Genomic DNA, 13,618 nt, shown 5'->3' on the forward strand with positions numbered 1-13,618 from the left:
TGACTTGCGGGATCGCATCCTCCCACATACATCCCTGCGGCCAATCCGCTCTCACAGGGAGGGCCTTCTCCAAGTGCCGTCTACTAGGCAATGCCAGCGGGCGGCGCCAAGGAGTAGAGCTTTCTCTGTGATGGGCCCAACCCTCTGGAATGACCTCCCCCCCGACATTAGAACCACCTCGGACTTCCGCTCCTTCCGACAAAAATTGAAGACTCACCTGTTCCGACTAGCTGGCCTGGCATGATTATAAATGTTACATCTATGAACTCCTGGTAGTATATTCTCATCTGGTTATTTTAAGGGTAATGTTTTAGTTTTAATTGTTTTTAGGGCTTTTAGCCTCATATTTATTCTTCTGTACAGTACTCTTAATTTTAACCTCCTCCACATACATACATATATTTATAGTTCTATTTATATTTGTATTTTATCTGTGATTTATTGTGGACTGTACACTGCCCCGAGTCCCTTTTTGGGAGAGGGGGCGGTTTAGAAATGTGAATAAATAATAATAAATAATAATAATAAAGGGATGAAAACAAAGCCACATTAAAATATATAAAAAAACAGCTTTCTCTGACAGAATCATTGTAAGTAAAATTTGAAGGAACCTCTTAACCTAATTACTTTTGAGTTTCTGGTTTCCTTTTAACCATATTCAGATAAATGAACTAGCTATTACTTCCAAACCTCCAGGTCTAATAATGCATATCCCCCTTCTCCCCCTCTTTCTCTCTTAAGCTGATAGCATTCACACCTGGATGCAGCCTGAGGAGATGGAGAAGGGTGCAAGTCTAAACAGAGCCACAAATCCACTCATTTTATACAAGGAAGATAAAAATCCAAATAAGTCCCATATACTTATTTGATAGTTAGCTCTCAGTCCTGTTCCTATATTCCAAACAACTGTAGGAAGTTATCACCCAGCCCTCTCCCAGAAAAATGAAATATCCTAGGAAATATTGAAAAGGCAGAATATTATATTTTCCTGGATGTGAAAAAAGGGAGAAACACATTTTAAACACAAAGTAACTTCCTACAGCTTCCAGCCCATCCCCACTTTGTCAATGGACCATTAAGACCAAGCTAGTCCACTTTACATAATAAAGAGTTCTCCTCTTCAACTCCAGAGTGATGGGATAAGGCAGGATAATATAAGCCTTTACTCAACTGACCACATGGCATCTGAACTCAATCAAACCTGGATTCAAAACAGCCTAGAGGGTTGCCCCTGCATGGGCCCATGTGAGTCTGACAACCAATCAGAATACATTTCTTACACAGGAACAGGAAACAGATAGGTGGGGCAGAACAGATTATAAAAAGCCCTGCAAGGCCCTTCCCTTCTCTTCCCTTCTCTTCTTCTCCACCAACATTGAACCATGTGATCACCTTTTCTGTTCAGGACTCAAGCCATGCGGTCCTGTCCACCATTAAAACCATCTTTCCAAGCAGCCTCCATGTCTCCAGTGTCTTTTTCCCCACTTGGAGCCGAACCCAGAAGGACATTTCTTCCAACACAACACTGGACTATTTTTTCCCTTAAAACAGGAATTATGGGTAACTTTAAAGGCCAATTATTATAGTTGTCCTCACTGGGACATGCAAAGTACAGGTTCTGCAGTTCAGAGAGTCATATTACAATATATGCATCAAAAGCTGAGCTTTGCTATATATCATTTCAAATTAAAATAAAGAAATGAAAGTGTGATTTTATATTGCTGGGCCTATTTTAGAATTTGGTTCATTCAAATATCTATTGTGCACTTATTATGTTATTTAAAATTGTCAATATGACACATTTGTAGACTTCACCTTAAGTAAGGGATATAAGATTGCAGTCTCAAATAGTTTATAAACACCTATTGGATTACTTTATTGCAATTATAGATATAAAGATACTTGCAAGGAAATCTATTATTTAGCATTTACTCTCCAGCGTAATTCTATATCGTTTCAAATTTAACTTGTCTTCCACTTCTTTCAGTATCATTTTTTTAAAAAACCTTTCTGAATAAGTTTGTTCCTCTGATATATAATTCAAAGCTGGGAGGAAAAATGCTCCAAAGCTAGAAAATCCTCAAATTAAGTTGATAGTTAGGCATGCTAAAGGGGAAAAAAATGACACCCATTATTCTGGCTAATCTGTAAAAGTATTTAGGAAGTTGAACACATGAAAAAGAAATAAAGGAAAAGGGAGAAAATGGGGGCTGATAAAGTTTCTGGCTACAATACAGGAGACATATCATTACCATATGATGTACTGTGGGTGTCAGCTGCTTGGAATCTTTTCATTGAGGAAAACTTTGCTTTTTAACTGTGCTATGGAATAGAAGAAGCAGGAGGGGTTCTTACCAAGTGACAGTCTCGCCTCACTCAACTACCCCTCCTCCTTTCCACACCTGCAGGATCTTCTGCCTGGCTCTTTTCGGTTAATTGCATCTCAGCTCCAAGAGTGCCTGTTGCAAATCCCTGGATGAAAAGGTATGGCTTTCATTAATAATTGTTCTGAATGCATTTTCACTTTTAAGAAGCAAAATCTTTCTGAGAGTGTAAGAAAAGTTCTTAGTTGTGGAGGGGAATGTTGTGGGGAGGGAAATGTTGTGTCTGTAATATTTGAGAACGTTATTGAGAACATTTGATATTTCCTAAACGTATTGAACATTTTAGGGAGATTTGTTTGGGTTGTTATTTTTAGAATGCTTTTTAAGGCATTTTGCAGCTATGGATTTTCTTGCATTGTGGAGTTTGGAGAAGGTGATATTGTAAGACGAAAGAACTGTGAGATTTCATGTTTGCACTTGAAAAACTGGAATGTTTTTCTTCCCAATGATTATTTTAAATTAAAGAGGAAATTCATTCCTCATAGGATCAAAGGTCCTTCTAAACATTCTAAAGTTGTATATTTCGTATGTATGTAGTGGTTAGATATTTTAGACAGGGAAATTCTCAGATGAAAAGTACTAAAGACAAACAAACGGAGCTGTACAGTGGTAAGAGCAAAGAACTCTAAAAGCAGATACTCGCCCTGTCTGAAAATTGATATTTATATGTTTCTCTAAGACTCTGACTGCATCCTGCAGAATACCATATTTAACTCACCAGTTAGCAATACCTAGTAAGTTTTGGGTACCTGAAATCCATTTATAGCTTTATCAAAGAATGATTATTAAAGGATAATTCTGAGACAAAACAGAACTGTAGTTTCCTCTTGTCTAAAAGCAAGGTAAACTATTGTCTACCACCAGTCAGTTAAGTTAAATATTTATTTCAAGGATTGTGGCTACAGCTGATTCATCTTGCAGGAAGAAATCTAAAATCCTGGACAGAAATACCACAACAAAATGCAGTATGCACCACCACCTCTGTGCTCAGTGTAATGTAATGTATTGTTCTAAAATATGTTTCCCATAACTAGTTTGTAGTTTTTGTTGCTTGAGGAATTCAGAGGTTTTGTATGTTTCTTAACCATGCATGTTTATTCTGAATTTCCTATTCAAATTTATGCAGAAGAATAATCCATTAGGCTCATTGGACTCACTCCCATTGTACATCATGGATAACTTGATGAAAGATCCTACAGTTACTAAAGAATACAGCAGGATAAGGCCCATTATTAAGGGTAGAATGACCTTGTTTAATTATAGATTATTAAAATGCTTTTAAAGACAGCTTTAAATAATTCATAAGCATTGGCTTATGAAATGTAATAATAATGTATTATTTACACTTCCAAACCAATAATCTAAATTAGTTAATCTTTAATTGAAAATCCTTTAAAGTATACACTATCTAATCCAAAGCATCCCTTTGTTTTTATAGTGTCATGATATTTCATTACTATTAGAGTATTAAAAATCATCATCATATGAATTAGTTTATATGCCTTGACTAATTTGATGGCCAAAATAGCAATTTTGGTATGTATTTTAATTTTAATGCCCTAGAACATGTGTTACCTTGATATTCTTTTGAAATAGAAAAATACATTTATTCACTATACACTAATGAATCAGTTAATGCAAAATAAGGCAATTGCCTAGAATTTCTGGACTCTCTAGTATAAACTATCTACATAGCTTTGGGTTAGCTTTGGGGTAAGATCTGGGTGCTAGTTTATATCCCATAATGCAATTTAAGAGGTGACTTTGGGGCATTTTCCTCTCCTGCTTTTCCCCCATAAGATGATTCTGGGAACAAAAGATAGTGCATGCATATGTGAAGAAATCATGAGGATAATCCAATGTTTCACAAAGGAGAATCCACTTATACAACAGAAGTTTTTTCCTCCTTTTCTCCTGTCTATGCTGCATTCTCTGCAGCCTTTTATGGATGGCTGCAGAGAGAATCAAAAATGACTCTTCTTTATCCTAAGTCTTGAATAATATCCACCTCTGGAAAACCTGACTGAATTTCATTCCCTACTTTGTACAAGGATTTATCTGAAAATATAATTTTATAATTTTGTTACTTCCACTATAATTTCCCTGCAATTAAATAGATCACCTAGTAAATTACTATTTCAATAAAATGGCATGATGGTTTTCTGGTATAAGATACAGTTTTCATATCATTTTGGCAAATAGCAAGGTCTCATGTCACAAATATATATATAAAGAGCAAACAAGTAAAGAACATTTTTCCTTTTCACAAATGTCAATGTTCATGTGGGAAATAATTGTCAACCATTTGCCTCATGAAACCTATGCTGATAAATACTTATTGACTCTAATTAGGATCGATAAGGGGGCGAATTTTATGCCATCTAAATTAGATCCAAAGAAACAACAAAAGACAACATATTTGTCTGAGTAAATATGCTATTTATTCATATACTATTTTTATTCTAAAAATGTATTAAGAACAGTGAGCATTTGTGTAGATTTCATTTGTTCATGGAACAATGAAATGTGGCTTCAAATTTTAAATACTCTAGCAATAATATCAATATTTTTTTGTGATTTGGCTTTTGTTTGCTTTTGCTCTTGTATACAAATTAAGTATACAAAAGGAGCTTTCTATAAATTTCTGTTTATAGAAATCCTTTCAGCTCCTCCCATTTCTCCTTGCATCATTCACCCTGGAAGACCTGAATCTTCAATTAAATATCAGTTGCCTAATTAGTAATTTAAGTTCATTTGCACTGTTATGACAACTGAAGGTTTTTTCTCCCTTTGATGCATAAAGTTCATTTTAAGCAATTAAAACTACTTTTCACAGGGTGTAACTACATGATAACTTTGTTGATTGTCAAAATCAATCAACTACTCAAACCCCACTCATAAGTTTCAGAACTTCAGAAAAATCATCCAAATATAAAAAGTAGGGGGAAAAGATTTCAGTTCAGTTTCTATGTTGACTAAAAATTAGAGATGGAAAGTTTGTATGACTTTTAACCATCATTATTGTTCCAGGAAAGGCATCTGTTATTAATAAAATGTAAGCTAAATCAGTGATATATACAATTGTCTCTATGTTGCTTTTTTGTAACTCTGGGTTACAATGGTTCTCTGTTTCTTGTATAAATTGTGAAAATACAATCCCTCATTGAATTGACATGTGGAAAGAGAGACAAACATGCCCACATTTTATTTTCATTCTATTCATTTAAAATGAAACAAAAACCCACAATGCTAAAAATGTTTTTAAATAATTTAATAAAGGACTTCTAAAACATTTTTTTAAAAACCAAACTCTACCTGAAAACTATATAATATAAGATAGAATAACAATATTATGCAAGAACAGAAGGACCAGCAATGTCATAACTGTGTTTGCATGGGGTCAGAAGGTGTCAAATGACACAAACTACATCATGCTGCTGTAATACAAGCCCTGCCCCCTTCGTATATGCATTATGGTATCACACACATGTATGAAATAGGTACAGTTTGGGTTGTAACAACACATTGATCTGTTGTCAGTTTGACAAAAGCCCTGGATACTTTGGATACGTTTGACCAGACATCTGGAAAATGGCACCAGAATACTGTGACACCAGAAGCTTGTTAAATGATAAATGTGCAAAAGATGCCCAAATTATGTTTCCATCTTGTATACCTTTGCTTTGACTTCTAGATTCATTCCTGCTCTGCTGAATAGATGAACTAAATCATGAAACTGGCTATCTTTTTTCTTCTATTCCTGCCACTTTGTTTGGCCAAACCATTTTATCAAAGAGGCTTGTTTGATTTTATGCTTGAAGATGAAGCAGGATCTGGAACGCCTGAACCTGCAGGATATCCTCCAATGCCAGTATGCCCATTTCGTTGTCAATGCCACCTCCGGGTGGTTCAGTGCTCCGATTTAGGTAAGTTGAATGAAATGTTACCTCATAAAATGTTTCTTTTGATTGATTTAAATGAATTTGAATTAGTCTGTGGCAATAACATAGTGTTCAATGTGTTGAACTTCCTCTAAATAAATTGAAATGTGTGATGTTATGTTGAATAATCGTATCAACATGAAGAAAAGTAAGGCCTGGGTTTCCAGTTCCTTTCCATTCTCTTTATCCTGTATTGTCTTCCTAATCATATGAAGGACAAAAGGGATATAATTAAATAAAGAGAAATGATCATGGGAACTTCATATAATTCATCGGTTTAACTGTAATTTATTCATTTAGCATTAATAATCTATTTTGTCCTCTTTCTACCCACCTTGGACATGTGTTTTTAAGACTGGATGAGGTAGAAGAAAAACAATTCAGTACAATGTATCAATAATAAATAATCAGAACACGAATGAAAAATATTGAATATAAAGGCTATAATACCATTATGCTTTGAAGTTTTCCTAAATTCCTTCAACTATAGTAAGTTGCAAGTATAATGGAAATAGCTTTTTATCTCCCGAGTTGTTTTCTGTCTTCAGTTCTTCTCATCATTTTCAGTTCTTTCTTCCAGTTACAAACTGTTTCTAATATGTAATGCACATTAATTATGTTTTATTATTTCTTCCCTTAAGTTGTATAACAGGTCATTTTCCAGAGGCCTTAACTATTTAGTAGAAATATAGATATGCAGAAATCATGTAATTGTCAGAAAGCTAAGAAATATTTGTATTAATTGGTCATTCTTAACCATTTAGAAATCCAAAAAATTGAAATTTATATCATTCACTTGCTTGAAAAGAAGTGCCATCATGGCCTGGTCATTCATTTCTAAAACAAATTGCATTTCACATGTTGATGCCATAAATCTGAAACCCTGCTATATTTCATATATAATGCCAGTGAGTGATGACAAAGTAAGCCATAAACTGAAAACTCTTAAAAGTTTTTTTTTCCTACGTCACAAAATGTTGGTTTAGTATTTGTGTTCACATTATGAGCTACATTGTTCCTAAGTGATAAACAGTACATAGAAAAGTGAAATATGAGCATTAGCCAAAGACTCTTGGCCCTATATCTTAAATTCTTAAAAGGAATTTTAAGTTTTCTTAAATTTCCTATTGGAGCCATAAGAATTATATAAAAGTTTAAACAGTAGCATATACTGAATTTTTTGAGCACATTATGCATTTCTGGATATATTTTTGGGATTTACTGACAGTATAAGCATATTCAATATTTTTGACAATACCTGAATCAGACAATTCATCCAAAACCTTTTAAAGGATTATTTTATAAATGTTTGAAAAAGTGGGTGTATATTAATTGTTATCCATATTAATCTGCACTGAATTATTTCCTGAATTATATTTTCTTCAGTTTTGAAAATACTTGAGTAGAGGCAATTAAGATACTACTTTTGCTTATCAAAAAGATTAAACATATTTAAGTTTAAAATCCTTTTGATGCTTTTATGAACTTCTAAAGGGTGTATCTATCTTGTATTCGTGGTTGACTTTTCCTTAAAATGTTTTTTTTTAATGTTTTTAAAATGAAATGGTTGAAATAACTACAAATGATGCTATGGGACTTTGAGTATAGTTTTATTTCAATGCAGTGTTTCATTTACATATATTTATAGAATTCCAAAGATAAATACTGTCCTTGCTGTAAAAGAGGAAATTGTTATGTTGCCTGCTAGGTAGTTGTGTTGCCACAAGTAAGTTCCAAAGGATATGATTGCCACAGATTGTCTGTTCAAATGTTGGGTCAAAGATTCTGATTATATTCTAATTCATCAACATATTTTATAACTCTAACAAATGATTTGCATTGCTCATATATCTAAGTAAATATTGCTTTATTCCAAATTACTGGGCTAAAAAAAATAGGAAATCTGCCTTCCCTTCTTCCCATATCAGCAAACGATTGCTTTGCAATCAGCAGTAGAAGCTTCCCAGACTGCAAGTGAATTAATATTGCTATGCTGTAACAAGGCTAATTGCTGCTCTGCAGATTTCACCGTTTCCAATGGACAAGAGTAGAAAACGATATTATCGCCAAACATCAAAATAGCACTTCTTTACAAGCTTAATTGCATAGAAATATTCTTTAATTGCACATAGGACCAAATTTGGTAGTCAGTGATGGTACTGATTTAACTGTACAACAATTTGGGTGGAGATTGAATTTCATAACTGGTCTTAATCACACACACACACACACACACACACACAGACAGAGGGGGAGAGGGAGAGCGATACACATACATTTCCCAGTTCTTTGTTGCATCCACAATATCATGCTTTATTGAATCCACAACTATAATTCCATTCAAACAGTCAAAGGCATGTTGATTCACTGATTCTAGGGGCGCAATGGTTTAGCAGTTTAAAGATGCTGAGTTTGTCAGCTGGAAAACTGACAGCCTGGGTTTGAGACCTGAGCACTGTGCAATAGGGTGAATTCCTGTTACTTGCCTCAGCTCCTGACCACCTAGCAGTTCAAAATCATGCAAATTCAAGTAGACAAATAGCTATCACTTTGGTGGAAAGGTAACAGTTTTCTGTGCACCTCAATGTATAGCTGGTCCCATGACCATGGAAGTATGTTCAGACAATGCTGGCTCCCTCTACTAAGAAACAGAAATGAACACCTGCTCTAGAGTCAGACACAACTGGACAGGGGAAATATTTACCTTTACCTTTCTATTCTTAAGTTCTGAGTGACTTATTTTCAAGAATTTGACTTAATCAGTACTTGTAAGAGTTAATTTGTAATTTGAACTTAGGTGACCCCAGAAGAATAGCCATTTTGCAGTTCACCACTCATTTTGGTTTATTAAAAGGCATTCTTCCCAATACAGATTCTTAAGGAATCTAAGCATTTGTATGGTTCCTTTGACAAGAATGTATACTTTATTTTTATTCTCTGTTTTCCATCATGTTGGCTTCCCAATCTTCTCTAGTGTAGGCCCTCTTAGCAACGTGGTACATGTATTTATTAGAAGATAAACAATTTCATAGCTGAATTCTTTGAGAACTATCAGATGGATACCATCTGGAGTGAATCTAGTGCTCTGTTTGTTTTCAGTATTTGGGGGGGGGGGGAGCTAAATATTCATATTTAAAACCTCTCTGGAAAACTTACTTCTTTCATCTCTCTATCTGATTTTCTCCAGCTGATGTATTTAAATGTTTAAAACTATTTAAACTTAAGGTTTTTAATTTTAATATCTTCTTAATATCCTGTTTTGTGTCCATTGCTATTTTCTTCTAGTTTTGTATTTTTTTTGCAAGTATCTGTTTTTGTTACCATTTGCAAACAAGTACCTTTCTCTAATGTATCCTTTACTGCCTACTGACCATGTTGGGAATCCTTTACACTATATTAATTTCTTGATCTTCTAAGTTTCTGTTATTGTGGTTTTAATTAATTTTTCAAATAATTCTTCAGTTCTGGAGTTATTTAATATTCATGATTATTCTTCCAACTTCTATGTTACCAGTTCCTTCATTTTCCAGACGTTTCCTCTTAGAAATATGACTATATTAGATAGAAATTCCATATATATGTTATATTTGTACTGATAAATAAATAAAGGGAGACTAGTATAGATCTATTTCGAGCTAATTAGCTCTCATCAGCTAGCCATACCCTTACTGGGATTAGAACCCGGGCTGTATATATCTTAGGCAGGAGTTTTAGCCACTAAGCCACGGGCTTTGTTCCTTATCAGTTGAGCCAGGGAAATAGGTATGTATTTGTGTTACAACCCCTGGTATGACTAAATATGGGAGGAAGGTCACTACTCCCTCTTTCTGTCCTTCGGCTTATCACAGAAGACCATGCAGGCAGAAAACCATATTTTTATTTTTAATGTTGCCTTTTTATATTTGTGTTATATTTGTACTGATAAATAAATAAAGGGAGACTAGTATAGATCTATTTTGAGATATGGTTATATACAATTGATTATATATATATATATATATATATATATATATATATATATATATATATATATATATATATATATATATATATATATATATATATATATATATATATATATATATATATAATTAAACTTGATTGGCAATTAGAATTTATTCTACAAAAGATAGAAAAAACAATGGACATATATTGGTAATCAGGCTAAGCCTGAGTCATGTGTGAATAATAAATGGAGAAATGTTACCAGAAAATCAATCAGTGCCACATGGTTTCTTAAGATTGGATCTATTTCATGTAATATAAGATGATAAAAATCCAAAAAGGATAAATTATACAAATGTATTCAACCTGGGTTTGTAAGAAATTTGACAGATAAGAGATGATAGGTGGCAAGTTTCCTTATCTTAATCCTTAAAAATCAAATGCTCATTAGACAAACTCCACAGCTGATTTTTACAGCCTCACAATTGATAGAATTTAGACTTTGAAATAGAGGCTAGGAATGGTTTAAACAACAGGAAACCAAGAGTGAATTACTTTCTCTGAAAAGTATTGGATAAAACAGGCAAGTAAGTTTAGAGACAAGAATCTGGGAGTATTATAGTTTTGATTTAATTTTATTTAATTTTGATAATTTTTGACAAAATGATATATTTCATATAATTAAGCAAAATAATAAACCACAGTAGACACTTTAAGTATACAGCATCATACTTTCTTAACACAGCAGCAATCGTTACATTTTAAATTCATTTATCTCCAAATCCTTTGAAGAGAGGTAGCCTATACCAGTAATATATGGTTCTGCATCTAGTGAGCACAGAGGTTCAAAACTTTGTTGCCAGTTGGCAAAATGGCCTCTTACTATTTGCTGTTTGCTTTCCTATCCCTACTCTGAAAATTGCTTCTATTCTCCTTGTCCTGTAAATGCTCCAATAGTTCCCTTTTACAGTAGTTTTGTCTACCTATAGTGGAAAGATTACTTATTTCTCAGTGATAGACATAAAAAATACAGGAGATTTCAGATGCAATAATGATTGGCACCACCAGAATAAAAAAAAATGCCATTAAGGATTAGCACATCCTAAGCACTGCCCTCCCTCATCAGTGCAATTTATACCTTGATAAAATATACCACATCATATAAGGCATCCAGAATAAAGCACCCACTGAAAGATAATGTGGTAGATCATTGCAGGTTTCAGCTTGATTACATGATTGATCACAAGTTAGCTGTACATAAATGTTTTGTGCATTTTGAATCCTGGAAAAAGAAAACGATGGAATACTGCAAAAGAAATTGCTACATTGATGATGTAATTGATATAATACTAATAATAATAAAATTTATTTCTAAGCCGCACCCTCTCCCGAAGGACTCGGGGCGGCGTACAACAAAACACATAGGAACAATACGAAAAATACACAAACAACTAAACGAATACATATACATAGAGGAGGAAGGAAGATGAGTAAGAACAGTTAAAACACAATTTAAAATCCCCTAATAAAATTCCCAAAGTCGCAGAATTAAAAAACCCGTCAGGAGCAGTGTGAACGAACTATGATTGAGCCAGGCCAGCTACTTGAAATAGGTGGGTCTTGAGCTTAATCCGGAAGGAGCGGAGGTCAGAGGTAGTCCTAATATCCGGGGGAAGGTCATTCCACAGGGCTGGGCCCGCAACAGAGAAGGCTCTACTCCTAGACGCCGCCCCCCGACATTGTCTGGTGGACGGCACCTGGAGGAGTCCCTCTCTGTGCGAGCAAATTGGTCGCAGGGATGTATGGGGCAGGATACGATCCCGCAAGTAGCTAGGTCCTGAGCCATGGAGCGCTTTAAAGATCGTTATCAAGACCTTGAAACGCACCCGGTAGACCACAGGGAGCCAGTGCAGCTCGCGCAGGAAAGGTGTCACATGGGAGTACCTTGTACTCCCCATAATTACCCGCGCGGCCGCGTTCTGGACCAACTGTAGTCTACGAGTGCATTTCAAGGGAAGCCCCATGTAGAGAGCGTTACAGTAGTCCAGGCGAGACGTCACCAGCGCATGAGTGACTGTGCGCAAGGCATCCCGGTCCAATGGGGGCGCAATTGGCGCACCAGGCGAACCTGGTGGAACGCCCCCCTTGCCACGGCCGCCACATGGTCATCCATGGACAGCCGGGCATCAAGGAGGACGCCCAAATTGCGCGCCCGCTCCACCGGGGCAAGTTGCACGCCCCCGATGGCCAGAGATGGAGTTAACTGGTTGAACCGGGGGGCCGGGACCCACAGCCACTCCATCTTGGAGGGGTTGAGCTTGAGTCGGTTGCCATCCATCCAGACCCGTATGGCTTCCACACACCGGGACATCACTTCGACAGCCTCGTTGGGGTGGTTCGGGGTGGAAATGTACAGCTGAGTATCATCAGCGTACAGGTGGTATCCCACCCCGAAACCACGGATAATCTCACCCAGCGGCTTCATGTATGTGTTGAACAGGAGCGGCGAGAGGACCGACCCCTGTGGCACTCCACAGGTAAGGGGGCTCAGAGTCGACCTCTGCTCCCCTGTCAACACACGTTGCGTCCGGTCGGAGAGGTAGGAGCCGAACCACCGTAAAACGGTGCCCCCGACCCCCAACCCCTCCAGTCGGCGCAACAGGATACCATGGTCGATGGTATCAAAAGCCGCCGAGAGGTCTAATAGGACCAGGATAGAGGAACAACCGCTATCTCTGGCCCTCCAGAGATCATCCACCAACGCGACCAAGGCCGTCTCCGTGCTGTGCCCAGGGCGGAAGCCGGACTGGCGCGGGTCTAGATAATCATTTTCCTCCAGATGTCGTGGAAACTGATAAGCCACCACACTCTCTACAACCTTCGCCAAAAAGGGAAGGTTGGAGACAGGACGATAATTGGCCAACTCCGTAGGGTCCAGGGAAGGCTTCTTGAGCAAGGGTCTCACCACCGCCTCTTTCAAGGCGGCTGGAAGGGACCCCTCACCCAGCGAAGCGTTCACTAGGCCCAGGAGCCAGTCGCGTGTAACCTCCCAGGATGCCAGTACAAGCCAGGAGGGACACGGGTCCAGTAAACATGTGGTAGGTCGCAGTCGTCCACGCACTCTGTCCAAATCCTCGATGGCAACCAAGTCAAACTCCTCCCAGATAGGACTCTCAAGACTCGCCACGGACGCCTCTGCAGGACCACTGGAAGGGACCCAATCCTTCCGGATTTGAGCGATTTTATCCTGCAGGTATTTCCCAAATTCCTCTGCCCTACCCTGTAAAGGGGCCTCCCGCGGCCTCTGAAATAAGAGGGAGCGGGACACCCGAAACAGGGCGGCAGGGC

General features: G+C 37.0%; 1 protein-coding gene across 1 annotated transcript in view; it reads left to right on the top strand.

Annotated features, from left to right (window-relative positions):
- Positions 1–2,293: 2,293 nt before the first annotated feature.
- Positions 2,294–13,618, top strand: part of DCN (decorin) — a 34,945-nt gene continuing 23,620 nt past the window's right edge. The window contains exons 1-2 of the mRNA XM_081956955.1: positions 2,294–2,484; positions 6,079–6,310. Of these exons, the coding sequence (XP_081813081.1) occupies positions 6,115–6,310 (196 nt within the window). The 5' untranslated portion in view covers positions 2,294–2,484; positions 6,079–6,114. The remainder of the gene's footprint in view (positions 2,485–6,078; positions 6,311–13,618) is intronic.

The sequence above is a fragment of the Natrix helvetica genome (assembly GCF_964273705.1).
Source record: "Natrix helvetica genome assembly, chromosome: 6".
In the NCBI taxonomy this organism is placed as follows: Eukaryota; Metazoa; Chordata; class Lepidosauria; order Squamata; family Natricidae; genus Natrix; species Natrix helvetica.